At 40.6% G+C, this 16,353-nt stretch overlaps 1 protein-coding gene across 10 annotated transcripts in view; it reads right to left on the bottom strand.

Moving 5' to 3' along the window:
• VPS8 (VPS8 subunit of CORVET complex) overlaps positions 1–16,353 on the bottom strand; it is a 363,874-nt gene that overhangs the window by 234,495 nt on the left and 113,026 nt on the right. For all 10 annotated transcript variants that reach the window (XM_074404642.1, XM_074404643.1, XM_074404644.1 and 7 more), the window contains 3 exons: positions 11,132–11,376; positions 9,679–9,747; positions 2,220–2,350 (listed from right to left, as the gene is read on the bottom strand). In XM_074404642.1, coding sequence (XP_074260743.1) covers positions 2,220–2,350; positions 9,679–9,747; positions 11,132–11,284 — 353 coding nt within the window. In that variant the 5' untranslated portion in view covers positions 11,285–11,376. The remainder of the gene's footprint in view (positions 1–2,219; positions 2,351–9,678; positions 9,748–11,131; positions 11,377–16,353) is intronic.

The raw sequence follows: 16,353 nt of genomic DNA, 5'->3' as shown, positions 1-16,353 counted from the left end.
AAAAAAAAAAAGAAAGAAAAAGAAAAGCATTTGAAAAGACTAAAAAAAGTGAAAAGGCAAGGTCCCAATGCTTTGAAAGAAAACACACACACACAGAAAGCAGAAGACAACACTTATGTAATTTGTTAGATCTGCTTCTAAAAGAGGTATGAAGAATCTAACCATTCCACCTTAAAATGTATTAAACCCACCTTGAACCTCAAAGCAGCACAAGCAGGAAAATGAATAAAATGGCCATTCCTTTCTCAGGGATTCAAACTGCTCCATGCCCACCTGAGGTAATGCAGCAGTGGGTTCTGATGCCCTCCAGAAGGCTGCCTACAGAGCACTCCTCCTGCCTGAGTCCGTATCACCTCTTCTGCCTGCCTACCCTTGCTCACCTTCCCTGCGCTGCTCCTCCTATGACTACCCTCTCATTCTCCAACCAACCACCTCCTCAATTCCCCCTCTACTCATCATCACACAAAAAAGTAACTTAAACTTTTATCCAACATTACTGAGCACCTACTCTGTATGACTAGAAGTATGCTCTGGAAATACAAAAATAATAAAATCACAGTTACTACTGTCAAGGATCTCATAGCTTAGCTAGAGAGGCTGATAAATAACTCTTGAAGGATAAATGTTAGACTAGAAATATGAATTAAGTACCACATAAATGCAAATGAAGAACAGTTTAATTCTGTTTTTTGGGGGATATTAGGGATAGCTATAGAAAAGAGAAGATGAACCGGGCATAGTGGCTCATGCTTGTAACCCCAGCACTTTGGGAGGCCAAGGTGGGCAGATCACAAGGTCAGGAGTTCAAGACCAGCCCAACCAATAAGGTGAAATCCCGTCTCTCCTAAAAATACAAAAAATTAGCTGGGCATGGCGGCGCACGCCTGTAGTCCCAGCTACTTGGGAGGCTGAGGCAGAAGAATCGCTTGAACTCCAGAGGCGGAAGTTGCAGTGAGTCGAGATCATGCCACTGGACTCTATCCTGGGCAACAGAACAAGACTCTGTCTCAAAAACACAAAAGAAAAAAAAAAGAGAGAGAAGATGACTGATTTGACCTTGATGGAGGACTAGGAGTCTGTCAGGGAAAAGCAGGAGCAGAAATGTGAAGATGTGAAGGTGTGCAGTGTGTCTGGGGTGCACACACACCAAAGGTGCGGCTGGGAGGCCTGAGGTGAGAGTGCTTACAGACCAGGTCAGACGGTGGGCACAGTCCAGATGAGGCCACGTACGCGAGTTCTGGCTTTATCATGCAGGTGACAAGATGACACCATACCTTTTAAGCAGGTAGTGACCAGATCATCAAAAACATTTAACTATTTGAAGAACACAGGGCTAAACAGTTTAATACAGGCATCCCCAAACAATGGCCCGCAGGCCGCATGCGGCCCCCTGAGGCCATTTATCCAGCCCCCCCACCGCCGCACTTCAGGAAGGGGCACCTCTTTCACTGGTGGTCAGTGAGAGGAGCACAGTATGTGGCGGCCCTCCAATGGTCTGAGGGACGGTGAACTGGCCCCCTGTGTAAAAAGTTTGGGGACCCCTGGTTTAATATAAACAGCAACGACATCTATCCCACAAGAGAGAACCCAAAGGAAAGAGCATTGACACAGGCAAAATTGAAGAAGAAAAATAGATTACTTTATCAATACTGAAGTTACACATGAATTCAATCATGTATTTCTATTATGATTCCTCTACTTCTCTTTCCTTTTCATATTCTCTCCAAGAAATCTGAAGGTGAAAAGCAGCCCAAATTTAAGTTACTTAGGGTTACAAGTCCATTTCCCAAATTTTTAATCATCTCTGTGATTCTCTGAACCCACTCCAAGAGAATGAAGGCAGGCCGATCTGTATGCAGGTGGCAGGGAGGTGCGGGAGGGTGCATGGAATGGGAGGGTAGTGAACCCAGCTGTGTGTTTCCATCACAGACAGTGTGCCAGGTTTGATCCGTGCTTCCTCCAAGGGCTCTACTGCTTCCCGGACTCCCTGGCTGTCATTATGGCTTCCTACTGAGAGTTCAGACAGTGGTCATAGCACCTACCCTTTTACATTCTTCTTCAATGGTGTCAAAATCTTCAAAATATTATATCCACACAGGTGGACCTTCTACTTCCCATGCAGGGCTTCCACAGACCATATCGTGCTTTAAAGAGTACACTACATTTCAAACAATCAAACACTTCAACTGTAAGCAAGTATGACTGATATGAATACCTACCTTTTTAAGTTGGTCCTGTCACCACTATCTGAGCTTGCCACAGATGATGTATCATAGGAGTGAGAATCAATAGTATCAATGTTTAACAATGTGGGGTCCTCAAGAACAAAAGACTCATCTTCGTCATCAGTCTAAAGTGGAAGAAGATAAATCAATACATTCAAAATCCAAATACTCTAGGAAGTAAGCCAGGCATGAATGGTTTCTGCAGAGCACACAAGTGCTTATTTCTGCTTTTCACCTCTATTCCATGCATTCTTATTGAACTGAAAGGCACCATACAAAATTAGTAGTATTAAATTCTAGATAGATCTCTCTCTCTCTCTACACAGAATTCACCCCCAAAACTTCTTTCTTGTAGCAGGAAGAAGCAGGAGCAGTTACGTGGATTATCATTAACTGTAGAGTATTTCTTAAAAATCAAGCTTTTACAGATGATTTAGCAGTTAACTAACAGCCAATGGCTTATTTGAAGAAAACAAACACCATCTGACTATAAATGGTCTACTATGAAAAAACAGTAGACAAGTATACAGCAGAAAGGCATTCTGGGTAGAAAACAGCATGGAAAGACACAGTGATTTCACAACACAGACTTTGCCCATGGGAAAAGTAGTAGTCCAAAATGTCTGGAGGATATAAGCAGAAGTTGGAGATGACCCTAGAAAGATAAGCTGGTACCCAAACCATAAAAAGCCTTGTATCCCATTACACTAGATGGCAGCAGGGCCCACGTCTATCCTGTTCACCACTGAACCCCTCGTGCCTAGTATAATGCCTGACACATAATCAGTTCTGGTTTAATAAATATTTAGTATACTATATATAGTAGGCAGTGGGAATGCAATTGACATTTTTAAAAAGTGGAAAGACATGATGGGGACCATGTTTTGAAAGAGAAGTGGGGCAGTATGAAGAATGGATGAGAGGAGAGAACATGACTTTAAGGACCAGTAAGAGGGCTACTGCACTATCACGGAAAAACAAGAGAAGAGGTCAACAGAGGGAATGACAACACACATTACTGAGAAAAACTCACATGTCTCTGGTTGCCCTTTGAATGGGGGGTAGAGTAGGGGCAGGGATGGGAGGAGAGGCAAGGGAGAAGTCAAAGAAGAGTACAGGGTTCCCAGCCCGAACAACTAAGCAAAGCTGACTCTACTCACTGAAATGAGAAAGCAGACAAATGGCAGATAAAGCGGGATGAGGAATTTGGCTTTGCACAAGCTGATTCTAAGTGACAAAGACATCAGACAATGATATCTCACCATGTCTTTCAGCTGGACTACCTTCTGACTTACCATTTCCAATCAATGTGCTTCAGAGAGTAACCTCCACTCACAACCTCAACTCTCTCCCCTCATTACAAGCTCCTACTGGTCTTGCTGACGTGACTAGCCAAATCCACCTGCCTGCTTTCTGTGAGCACATTCTTGTCCTCCGGGCATCATTTAACCCTGTTGACCATTCCTTGTCGCCCAGGCTGGCGTGCAGTAGTGCAATCACAGCTCACTGCAGCTCCAAATTCCTGGGCTCAGGCAGTCCTCCACGCCAGCCTCTACGGAGCTGAGCTCCAGGTGCATGCCACCATGCCTGGCTCATTCACTCCATCTTTAACCTTCTTTTCCTTTGGTTTTTGGTACATCTCTCCTTCCTGGTTCTCTGATAACTTACGCATCCTCCTATTAGTCCCATGCCCTAGCTTCTTCTCAGCCTAACCTTTAAATACGATTGTCCCCAGGATTCTATTCTAAGCTCTTTTCTTCTCTTCCTATTTCATGTACTTCCTATTTGAGCAAGCGCATCCGTATCTATAGCTTTAAGAACCATGTTATCTAATGACTCCAAAATCTGCATCTTTAGCATCAACATTTCTCAAGGTTTAGGTACAAATTTACAACCGCTTTCCAGAGATCTCTACATAGAGGTCTTCTAAGAACCGGGTTAGGACTGGCAATAAGACATTATGTTGCTTGAGTGCTGTAAAGATTGGAAGAACTGCTATAGGAAAAGGGAAGGAAATAATTGAGGAATAAGAACAGCAGCATCAAGATCTTAAGCAAGAGAGTCAATCAAAATGTTGTTTGACTGTCTTAAGAAGCCTGGGGACGTAATTAAAGAAAATGGATCGGATGAATTAAGCCAGGCTTACAGGATAAGTGAAAGAAAGAGTGAAGAGAAAAAAAGAAGTGAGGATGTCAAGGCTGAATTTAAAACTACTGCTACACAGTAAAAATGTCAATTAGCCCCAAACTGATGTGAAAACACTGCACAATCCTTTCGAATTTCAGCTGATGTGTGTGTGTGTGTGTGTGTGTGTGTGTGTGTAAACTGATAAACTAATTCAAAAACTTACATGAAAATGCAAAAAAAAAAAAAAAACCCCACAAGAATAAGTAAGGCAATTTTGAAGAATAACATCGGAGCTGGAGATTTTAAACTACCAGATAGCAAGATCTACCATAAAGATTCAATCACCAGAATGTGAGATTGAGGCAAGTACAGACACACCCACAGACTCAGATCCACACACATCTGATCACCTGATTTATAACAAAGGTGACACCAGATGAGAATACTCTTTTTAGTAAATGGTGCTGGCTCAGAGCTCACACTACCACACCCAAAAATTACAGATCTACATATCAGAGGAACAACAATGAAGATTTTAGAACAAAATAGGGTGAGATCATCATTACCTTGGAATTGGCAAAATTTTCTTAAATAGGACACACACACACACACACACACACACAGACACACACACACAAATGGAAAATTTTAATAAGCTGAACTATATTAAGAACTTATGCTCCTCAAAAGAAACCATTACTAGAGTGAAAAGGTAACATACAGAAGGAAAGAAGATACAATAATTATATCAAATAAAGGGCTTGTATTAGCATATATAAAGAACTCCTATAAATCACTTAAAAAATAAAACAACAGAAGTGGGCCAATTATATGAAAAGGCAATTCACAAAAGGAATATCCAAATGGTCAAAGCATATGTCAAGGCACCCAATTTCATTAGTCTTCAGGGAAATTCAAGTTAAAATCATGATGTGATAGCACTACACACCAGTTAAGAATGAAAGTGAAGAGATTGAGACCATCCTAGTCAACATGGTGAAACCCCGTCTCTACTAAAAATACAAAAAACTAGCTGGGTGTGGTGGCGCGTGCCTGTAATCCCAGCTACTTAGGAGGCTGAGGCAGGAGAATTGCCTGAACCCAGGAGGCGGAGGTTGCGGTGAGCCGAGATCGCGCCATTGCACTCCAGCCTGGGCAACAAGAGTGAAACTCCGTCTCAAAAAAAAAAAAAAAAAAAAAAAAAGAATGAAAGTGAAAAAGAAAAATTCAAAAGTTTATAAGGATGCAGTAATCAGAAATCCCATATACTGCTGCTGGAAATGTGTATCAGTACCACCACTTTGAAAAACTGTGTCAACATACACTACAGCTAAATATAACTATACCTGATGACCCACTAATTCTACTCCTAGCTATATGTCCAATAGCAATGTGTGTAAAGTTGGGCACAGTGGTTCATGCCTGTAATCCCAGCACTTTGGGGGTCAAGGCAGGCAAATCACCTGAGGTCAGGAGTTCAAGACCAGCCTGGCCAATACTGCAAAACCTCATCTCTAGTAAAAAGAAAAGGAAAAAATATCCAGGTGGATGGTGCACACCAGTAATCCCAGCTACTTGGGAGACTGAGGCACAAGCATCACTCAAACCCGGGAGGCGAAGGTTGCAGTGAGCCCCAATTGCATCACTGCACTCCAGCCTGGGCGATGGAGAGAGACTCTAACTCAAAAAAAAAAAGAAAGAAAGAAAACAAATAAAAAGCAGAAATGTGTGTAAGTATGTATACACGAAAACACATAAATAAGAAAATTTAAAGCAGCATTCATAGTAGCCAGAAATTAGAAACTACACAAATACTTATCAACAGTAGAATAATGGTATATTCATATAGAATTTTATACAGCAATGTGAATAAGTGAACAATTAATTACACACACAAAAATGAATAAATCTAAAAACATAATATTGAGGGAAAGAAGTCAGAAACAGAAGAGTACATACTATATAATTCCACTTACATAAAGTTCAAAGCAATCAAACTACTCAATGCTGGTGGAAGCTGGAGTAGTAATGAACCTGGGTTTGGGTACTGAAGGGACACAAGATGAGTTTCTTGGGTACTAGCAATGCTTTGCTGCTTTATCTGGATTCTGGTTACACGGGTTGTTCCGTTTGTAAACATTCACCACACAGTACACCTATGATTTGTACAACTTCCTCTATGCATGATATGCTTCAATGAAAAGTTTGAAAGAAATTTCTGGCTGCACATTTCAACAGCAGCACTGAAGTAAACCCAAGACTATTCTCAGAGAATGGGAGATTAGAAAGGGTCAAGAAACTTGGTCTTGATGAGGCCAAAAAAAAAACAGGCTCAATGGAAGGGAGTGGAGAAAAAAGGTTATAGTTAGAGAATGGAATTTCAAAATTAAAAATCTCAGAAGCATAGTTTCAAAGGATGGCAATACCTAGTAACATTATTTCACACTCTAAATTCTGAGATCTAGGATGTCTCAGTAATCTCTAAATTTCTTGTGTTTTTTTTTTTTTCGAGACGGAGTTTCGCTCTTGTTACCCAGACTGGAGTGCAATGGCACGATCTCAGCTCACTGCAACCTCTGCCTCCTGGGTTCAAGCATTTCTTCTGCCTCAGCCTCCCGAGTATCTGGGACTACAAGCGTGCACCACCACGCCCGGCTAATTTTTGTATTTTTAGTAGAGACGGGGTTTCACCTTGTTGACCAAGATGGTCTCGATCTCTTGACCTCGTGATCCACCCGCCTCGGCCTCCCAAAGTGCTGGGATTACAGGCGTGAGCCACCACGCCCAGCCAGTAATCTCTAAATTTCTACTTTAAAAAGTGTCAGCCACATACAATGGCTCACGCCTGTAATCTCAAAACTTTAGGAAGCCGAGGCAGACAGATCACTTGAGGTCAGGAGTTCAAGACCAGCCTGGCTAATATGGCAAAAACCTGTCTCTGATAAAAATACAAAAATTAGCCAGGCGTGGTGGCATGGGCCCGTAATCCCAGCTACTTGGGAGGCTGAGGCAGGAGAATCACTTTTGCCCGGGAGGTAGAGACTGCAGTGAGCCAAGATCGTGCCACTGCACTCCAGCCTGAGTGACAGAGTGAGACTCCATCTCAAAAAAAGAAAAAAACAAAACTTGGATGTTCACTTCTTCCCAGTATCCCTTCAGGTTGGTATTAATGAACATTATAGAGTAGATGCATCCATGTATTCTGGGAAAAGGGTTTATTTACACTTTCTACTTCGGCCCTTTTCATTTTTTCTTCTATCATTTTCTTTACTACTCCCCACAGTCCCCTTACAGTCTTCATGATGGTCTACAATTTGAACTATGTTTTTTCTTCCACTTACGACTTGCCTGGTTCCCTGGGGGTGTAAAGGCTGGCCAGTTCCCAGCCTCGTTTCCCTCTCAAGCACAGAGACAGTCATATAGCACTTTATAACCCCAACATCTAACACCATGACCTAAATACACCAGCCACTTAAACTACTAGTGAGGATGATAACAGTATTAACTTCTTAGTAAACCACTAATGACTGTACTTACTGGGACTCACAGATAAGAAAGTTCTCGTGCAAAAACAGTTTTCCTTCATGATGAACTACAGCTCATTCCAATGAGCATTATTTTCTTTGCTGATATTATATAATGATGTACAAGGCCTTATACACAATCCTCTAAGATTTTTATTTTATACTTAATAAGATAATTGAAATGAGGATGCAATTAAGACCATTTTAACAAAATTGACTAAAATTAATCTCCTCACCTCTAAATGAAAGATTTCCTCTACATTAGAAAGTAAATAAAGGATATTTCACTGTAACAGAATATCCTTTCATGGACCAAAGCCTTCTTTGTCAAAACTAAATATGCCTAAGTCTTAACACAGAACATACAGAAGACTTCTGAAGTTAAAACACATTCAAAGTTTAAAATACATTCAAAGTAACAGCAACATCCAACTGATGCAAAACATAGAAATAAAAGCCATACAAGAAAAATAAAAGATATAATTGACAGAGAAAGTCATTTGCGTCCTATAAAGAGCTGCCTATAACACTAAAAGAACAGGCAAAGAAATCCTACAGTCAGAGACCCAACTCACTGGGAGCTTTGGTACACATGGGCATTTCTGTCAGGGAACTTTTACACCCTTAGCTTTTGGAAAACATAACTGAGGATTTGAAATAGATTTATATGTTACAAGGTCTTCCTCAAATTAGAAGCTAAAACCTCCAAGGGAAGTCACAAGCAAGTTTTTAAAAGACGAAGAGGACTGGGTTGAAGGGTTGTCAGCAGATGCAGGGGACATAAAACAGGCATGCTTCACCAACCACATACTCTTACATTAGAAAGTCCCTTTAGAAAGGCTTTGATCTCCCAACTGAGAAAAGAATACCACCATTTCAAAACTCTGAAAAACTTTTTAATAGAAATGGTAATCATAAGATCAACTATAAAAGATTGGTTTTCTTCATACAGAAGAGTGATGAAGCTCATTACAAGGTTGCACGATGTTCTTTAGTGTCAGAGGGCAAGCTATTTGAATATCGGTGATAGAGAAAACTTACAATTAGCAACACGTAATACAAACTTCAAAAGTGACATAAATTTTGCACCTCTATTTACTTAATATATTTTCTTTTATTTTTTTTAGATAGAGTTCTTGTTGCCCAGGCTGGAGTGCAATGGTGTAATCTCAGCTCACTGCAACCTCCACCTCCTGGGTTCAAGCAATTCTCATGCCTCAACCTCCTGAGTAGCTGGGATGACAGGCATGCACCACCACACCTGGCTGATTTCAAATTTTTAGCAGAGACAGGGTTTCTCCATGTTGGTCTTGCTGGTCTCAAACTCCCGACCTCAGGTGATCCACCTGCCTCGGCCTCCCAAAGTGCTGGGATTACAGGTGTGAGTCACTGCATCTGGCCCAGTAAAATATATCTTAGAGTCTGCCAAGTATTAGGCATTGTGCTGGGCATGGAGATTCTAAAGAGGAACAAGACATGGTTTCTGCCCTTGAGAAGCTCCAACTAGACTACTGTTGTCCAAGAGAACTTTCTGTGATGACAGAAATACTCTTTATCTATGCTGTCCCCTAGCCACATAGCAGCCACCAGCCACATGTGGCTCCTGAGCACTTGAAATGTACCTTGGGTAACCAAGGAATTAAGTTTTTATTTGATTATATTTAATTTAAATTTTAAATTGACACACACAACTAGTGGCTGCCCTGCTGGATAGTGCACATCTAGGTGCATGTATAATCACTAACCCAAAAAGTATTAAGATTCATGCCATGAAATGACAGTAATCATTAATATTCACTTACCTCATTTAGTATGCTTTCCAGTGTTGGAGGCGTATCAACTTGAGGAATATCAAACTCCTTGTCGTCAATCTAAATAAAGAAAAAAAAAATAATGCTCACAAAATGATGCCTTTCCCCTTATAATTGCAAGGAGTTTTCGCTGATTAAAACCATCATCAATTTAAAGACAAACTTACCATCAAAATGATCACAAAATCAACTCAAAAATCCATAGACATAATCAAGTTAAGACTACAGAGTGGTTTCATTTCCTCTCTACACATTCAGTTACTATCAAGGACAAATATGCACTAACTACATTAGCTTGACAGCCCTTTCCAGAAAACTTTTTTTTTTGAGTCTCACTGTAACACCCAGGCTGGAGTGCAATGGTGCAATCTCAGCTCACTGCAACCTCCAAATCCTGGGTTCAAGTGATTCTCCTGCCTCAGCCTCCCAAGCAGCTGGGATTACAGGCGCCTGCCACCATGCCCGGCTAAATTTTTTTGTATTTTTAGCAGCGACCAGGTTTCACCATTTTAGCCAGGCTAGTCTTGAACTCCTGACCGCAAGTGATCTGCCTGCCTTGGCCTCCCAAAGTGCTGGAATTACAGGCATGAGCCTACTTTCCAGAAAACTTCTGTTGAAAGACTTTTGCATCTGCTTTCTTAAACATGACAAAACAACATCTAAGACAACCCCTAATTTTCTAAGTTTAGACATAACTCATAAGCAATAAGCAAAAGTCTGACATCACATTTCTTAGTTATTTCATAAATTATGGGGAGAGATAATCAGGTCAAGCAACTTGTCATTAAATATTCCCATACTTGCAGAAATCCATTAACATAATATTAAATCAAAGGGAGAAAAAAAATGCTGTGCAAGATAAGAAACCTACCACCGGCTCTACGACTTTGAGAGGTCATTTAACAAAGCTGCATGCCAGTGTCTTCACCTATTCAACAGATTATCAGTGTTGTAAGAGTTGTGAAGCTCAAATGACAACATGAATCAAATCATTTCATAAACTGTAATGGACTATCCAAATGAAGGGTGATGTTATCTCATAAAACCATACACATGGGAGGCCAAGAAGGGAGGACTGCTTGGGTTCAAGAGTTTGGGAACAGCCTGGGTGACACTGTGATACCCTCTCTACAATAAATTAAAAATAAGCTGGGCGTGGTGGCATACATCTATGGTTCCAGCTGCTTGGGAGGCTGAGGCGGGAGGATCACTTGAGCCCAGGAGGTTGAAGCTTCAGTGCGCCATGTTTGCACCATTGTACTCCAGCCTGGACGACAGAGTCAGACCCTGTATCAAAAAAAATAAATAAAATAAAATAAAAAAACTATACAGAGACTTCTATTAACCCATGCAAAAATGACAGGCTTAGAGTCTCTGGGTCATAACGCATACTCTAACCAAGCCTGGTTAAACATCATCACTTGACAAAAGTGGAAATTTTTACCAGATCATTTTTGAACTCCAGTTCCTTGTCCAGATCTATGTAAGAGAATTTTGAAAGTGAAGCTTCTAGATTGAAAGACTTATTCAGCTCTTCTTCGGCAGTCTTGGCACAGAGGCTCTGTTCCACATTTTCATGGTCTGGTTCACTTTCCATATTTACTTTTAATGGCAGTATTCAGTTCATCAAAGCAAGCGTTTTTTGTGTGTTGGTCTGGCCTTAGCTCAGAAAGACCTGAATGATGATCTCTTTTCAAAAAAAGAAAAAAAATCAAAACAAAAACAGTATCATTTAGATTTCCTCCTTGTTAACTGGACATTCCAAAGATTTATTTGGTCAGACTTCACCTAATCATCTAATTGCAGGCAAACTGAAATCAACAGTAGCTACAGGGCACGTTACTGAGAGAGGGTTTCAACGACAGAAAAAAGGAGGAACACTTAACTTGGACTCAAGGAGTCTGGGAAGTGGGCCCCCCCACCCAAAGCCATGAAACTGGTGATAGTGATGACTTAAGAGGCTCGGCCACCGGACCTGGTACCTAGATTTATTTACCTAACAGCATAAGGGTAAATTGGTGCCAAAGGCTGCAATTAACGCCTTCCTTACGCTCCAAACCCCAGGGTAGTGCTCCAGTTCCCCTGGAAATAATCATATAAGCCAGTTTTGGTTTTGGCCACTGCACAGGGCCACAGACATCTCTGGGAGCTTAGCACAGACACTGGGATGAACAACTAGTTATTTAATACAATACTAGCAAACCTAAGAGCTCAGATCTACTAAAGGAAACAACAATGACCCCAAGATGAAACAATTCCATAGCCTACCACAGATTTCTAAAAAGAGAGCTAGTCATAGAGAATCATGGACACTTTCAGGGAAAAACGATAAAGAAAACTAGAAATGCATACAGCTTTTTATTTCATATTTCCCAGCTCTAAATAATAGATCACTCTTATTTCAAAAATCACAGATAATTTGGTTTACTTGCAAAACTGTCAGTTCTAGAAAGCTAAAAATATACTTACACCCTAAGTTTAATAATTAAGTTTGCTTTTAAATGATTTTATGTTGTGTTTCAATTAGGCTACAAGTGACCCAACTTTAAAAAGTCCAGTTAGCTTTAACTGTTTAGAATAAAGCAAAAATATGAAGACAGAAACAAAGCCCTAACAATAATAATAATGAAGGTCATTTTGTTTTCTAAACTAGATATTTTTCACAGTACCAAATAACTGGCAAAACTCTCAGGGCAAAGCTCTTTCAAACTACATATTGCCCTTCGTTGGTATAAACACCACTACTACCACCAACCACACTTCCCCTGGAGTGAGCAGCTCTTACTTAGTAAATTAGATTGTGCATGTTAGTAAAGACAGATTGTGCATGTTAGTGAAGGCAGAAAAAAAGGCTTACAATTACTGAGCCACTTAATTTCTTTTTAGAGACGGAGTCTCACTATATTGCCAACATGGCCTCCAACTCTCGGGCTCAAGCCATCCTCCAGCCTCAGCCTTCTAAGTAGCTGGGATTACAGGCATGTACCAACTGTGCCCAGCTTGAAATAACTAATTTTTTTAAATGAACTGTGATTAGCTGTTTTTAAACAACATGGGAAAAATTCACTGACAATTTTATCTAATGAGGCTCATTATTTTAGTACCTATAGTTAATTTCACTTCCTTTGATGTTTCATTTTTATCATATTAAAAAAAATGTTACTTTGTATAAATCACAGACTCATGAAACTGACTTTTCAAGAGCTAAAGCCAACTTTTCTAGCTATTACACTATTTGGTATATTACCAAATACAGACTAATTTCTTTCACATGCTACAGAAAATAGACTCTAAGGTTGTGCCTTATAAAACACATGCTATCAAACACATTCCTAGAACACATAACTCAGGCGACTCTTTGCCTGGCAACATTTTAAAATATCTTTCCAACATCAGATACTAAATACAGGGCTCCTTTTGTAATAACCCAAATTCAGTAGCAATATTAATGTTCATATGCATTTCTTCAAAGACCTTGGCTCATGACAAATTACTTTTTAATAAAGTCTTTCAACTCCTATCTGTATCACTAAGCCAAAATGCTTACAATTATTTAAGAACTATTTACAAACATGCACAATCTAATTCACATTCAGTGGTTCCTAAAGACAGTTATTAACTTTTATTCTTATGCATTTTTCAAAAATAGTGGGAAAGACCATACAGCAAAATAATGCTTATTTAAATGATTTAATAATCTAAAATGTTTCATATTTTACATTTGACTTTCCAAAATAACTCAGAAGGGAAAACAATTTTTTCCAGCTCTTTTTATCTCATATCTGGAGTTATTAAGAGGTTCCAAGACCATATAACAATCTAGCATCTCTGAACACCAATATGACACTGAACAAGTATCAAGCGCTCCCTGAAGACATCATCCTGCCAAGCTACGCTGCCCCATTTCTGACCTTCATTTCACTGAGCTCCTTTCACTGATGAATGAGATGTGGTGGCAAAGCGGAAAGAACATAAATAAGCCAGAGTCTATTAAACTCAAGTCTGCTGTTGTGGCCCCTTTTCTTAGAAATGACCAGGAAATAAACACCCCTACCCTCCCCAAAAATAAGATACACAAATCAAGTCTGAATCTGGACTTCATGAGTTCCTATCTGTGACCCTGGCCAATTTGTTTACTTTTTCTGAACCCCTTCTGTTTCTCTATTGGTAACATGGAATACTGTGGACATTTGTGCTGTTTGCTCAGAATAGTGCCTCCTTCTGGGAAGGGCTCCTTCAAACCATGTGCTTCTTGTAGAGGCTGACGGTCAAAATTCTGTTAGATCCCACACTCCCCACCCGGCTCTCTTCTGCAGAAAGGAAACCATTCATATAACACACATACACTAAACACCTACTATGCAACACGCCGGGCGCGGTGGCTCAAGCCTGTAATCCCAGCACTTTGGGAGGCTGAGGCGGGCGGATCACGAGGTCAAGAGATCGAGACCATCCTGGTCAACATGGTGAAACCCCGTCTCTACTAAAATTACAAAAAATTAGCTGGGCATCGTGGCGCGTGCCTGTAATCCCAGCTACTCAGGAGGCTGAGGCAGGAGAATTGCCTGAACCCAGGAGGCGGAGGTTGCGGTGAGCTGAGATCACGCCATTGCACTCCAGCCTGGGTAACAAGAGCAAAACTCCATCTCAAAAAAAAACAAAAACAAAAAAACAAAAACAAAAAAAACACCTACTATGCATCTGTCACTGGAGACCTACCTTTATTGACAGAACTTAGGTTCTAGGTACAGATTCTCTGGAAAGAATAAAACCTATAGAAAAAACAAAGTAGAGAAGAGAGTCCTGATATCATTCGGCCCTCAGACTGTAGTCTTCTATCAAGTGAGCTCTGCCCATAGCCTCTGGCAGTTTGGCTGTGTAAGCCAACATACACGCTCTCCCAACATCCCCCTGTCTTTCAGCACTTAAAATGGACAGTCCTGACTCTCAGGACTGCAACCGCCTATCCTGCAGGGCTACTGTGAAGAACAAATGATGGAAGCATTTGGCAGGATCTCAGGACAGAATTTTCAAAAGATACTAGCTATTATATTTAAAACCTCAAGATTTTCACATTTTTCTCAAGATTCTAAGACAAAATCTACCATTTCTGTAAAGCTCTAGCCAGTGCTAAGCATATCAGAACAATGTCCTTGATATCACAGCAGTTCTTCACGAGCTGAGCGGTCGGGGTTTTGTCTTAGTACAGCCGCCACCAAAGCATCAGAGACACTTCATAAAAACTTGAATTACAATAGAAGTGTCTCATGTGACTAACTCAATCTCGAATCATGTTTTGGATTTTTTTTAACATCGACATTAATCTACACTTTACTAGTGAAGCCAGCTATGTCCCCTTCCCAAGTACTCTCTTGTCCCTTACCAGCAGTTACTCCTTTCTTCATTCTAGTCAGTAAGCTTTTCCAACCCAAATTGACCTGATGAATCAAAAGGTCATCATGCTCAATTTTTTTTTTATTTTAAGAATTTGCATCAGTTGCCAATCAAATTTTTTTAAAAGGAGAGTTCACTTGAGCAGCTTCTGTGAATTTTTCAGAAAGTACCTGAGCTGGGAATCTACCTGTGGTAGGCAGTGTAAGAGTACCAAACAATGCCAGTCCTAATTCCCAGAAACGATGAACATGTTTTTTTACATGGCAAAAGGGATTTTGCAGGTTAAATTAAGACTCGACAGGAAGATTATTCTGGATGATTCGGGTAAGTCTGTAATCGCAAAGGTCCTTAAAAGCGGGAGAGAGGCAGAAGAGAACGACAGAGAAAGAGATGTGACACAAGCAGCAGCATCAGAGAGACGCCATGTCCCAGGCATTGAAGGTGGAGAACGGCACTCAGGAGCTAAGGACGCAGGCAGCCTCTGGAGCTGCGAAAGACAAGGAAACAGACTGTCTCCTAGAGCCTCCAGAAGGACTCAAGTCCTGTCTTGACATCTTAATTTTAGTGAGACTGGAGTCAGACTTGTGAAGTATGCAACCATAAAATAAATCTGCGTTGTTTTATACCACTAACTTTAAGGTGATTTATGGCAACAATAGGAAATGAATGGACAGTTAACCCTTGAACAACACAGGTTTGAACTTCCAAGAGTCCCCTTACAGGTGGATTTTCTTCCGCCTCTTCCACCCAAGACATGGAGCTCAACCCCTCCCGCCCCTCCTCAGCCTACTCAACATTTAGACAGGGATGAAGGCCTTTATGATGATCCACTTCCACGTAAAGAAAAGTATATTTCCTCTTCTTTAGAATCTTAGTATCTCCTTTTCTCTAGCTTTCTTTATTGTAACTATACAGTATACGATACAGGTAATCCACAAAATATGTGTTAAACGACTGTTAATGTTATCAGTAAGCCTTCTGGTCAACAGTAGGTAGTAGTAGCAAAATCTCTGGGGAGTCAAAAGTTGTACTTGGATTTTCCACTGGTTGAGGGGGCGGTGCCCTTAACCCCTGCATTGTTCAAGGATCAGTTGTGCTAATAAATATAAATTAATGTTTCTGGTCCCAAATCCCACATTCTGAAATATTAACCCTGCCCTTGTGGGCTGGTGTTGCCCATGTGTTTATTAAGCAAGCCTTCATTTCCATATATGCACGAATGATGAAACGGTTCATATATGACGCTTAATGTTTCACACTTGAGATACAGTT

Source organism: Saimiri boliviensis, chromosome 8, assembly GCF_048565385.1.
Source record: "Saimiri boliviensis isolate mSaiBol1 chromosome 8, mSaiBol1.pri, whole genome shotgun sequence".
Classification (NCBI taxonomy): domain Eukaryota; kingdom Metazoa; phylum Chordata; class Mammalia; order Primates; family Cebidae; genus Saimiri; species Saimiri boliviensis.
The sequence above is the reverse complement of the archived record's forward strand: the minus strand, read 5'-3'. Positions and strand labels throughout refer to the sequence as shown.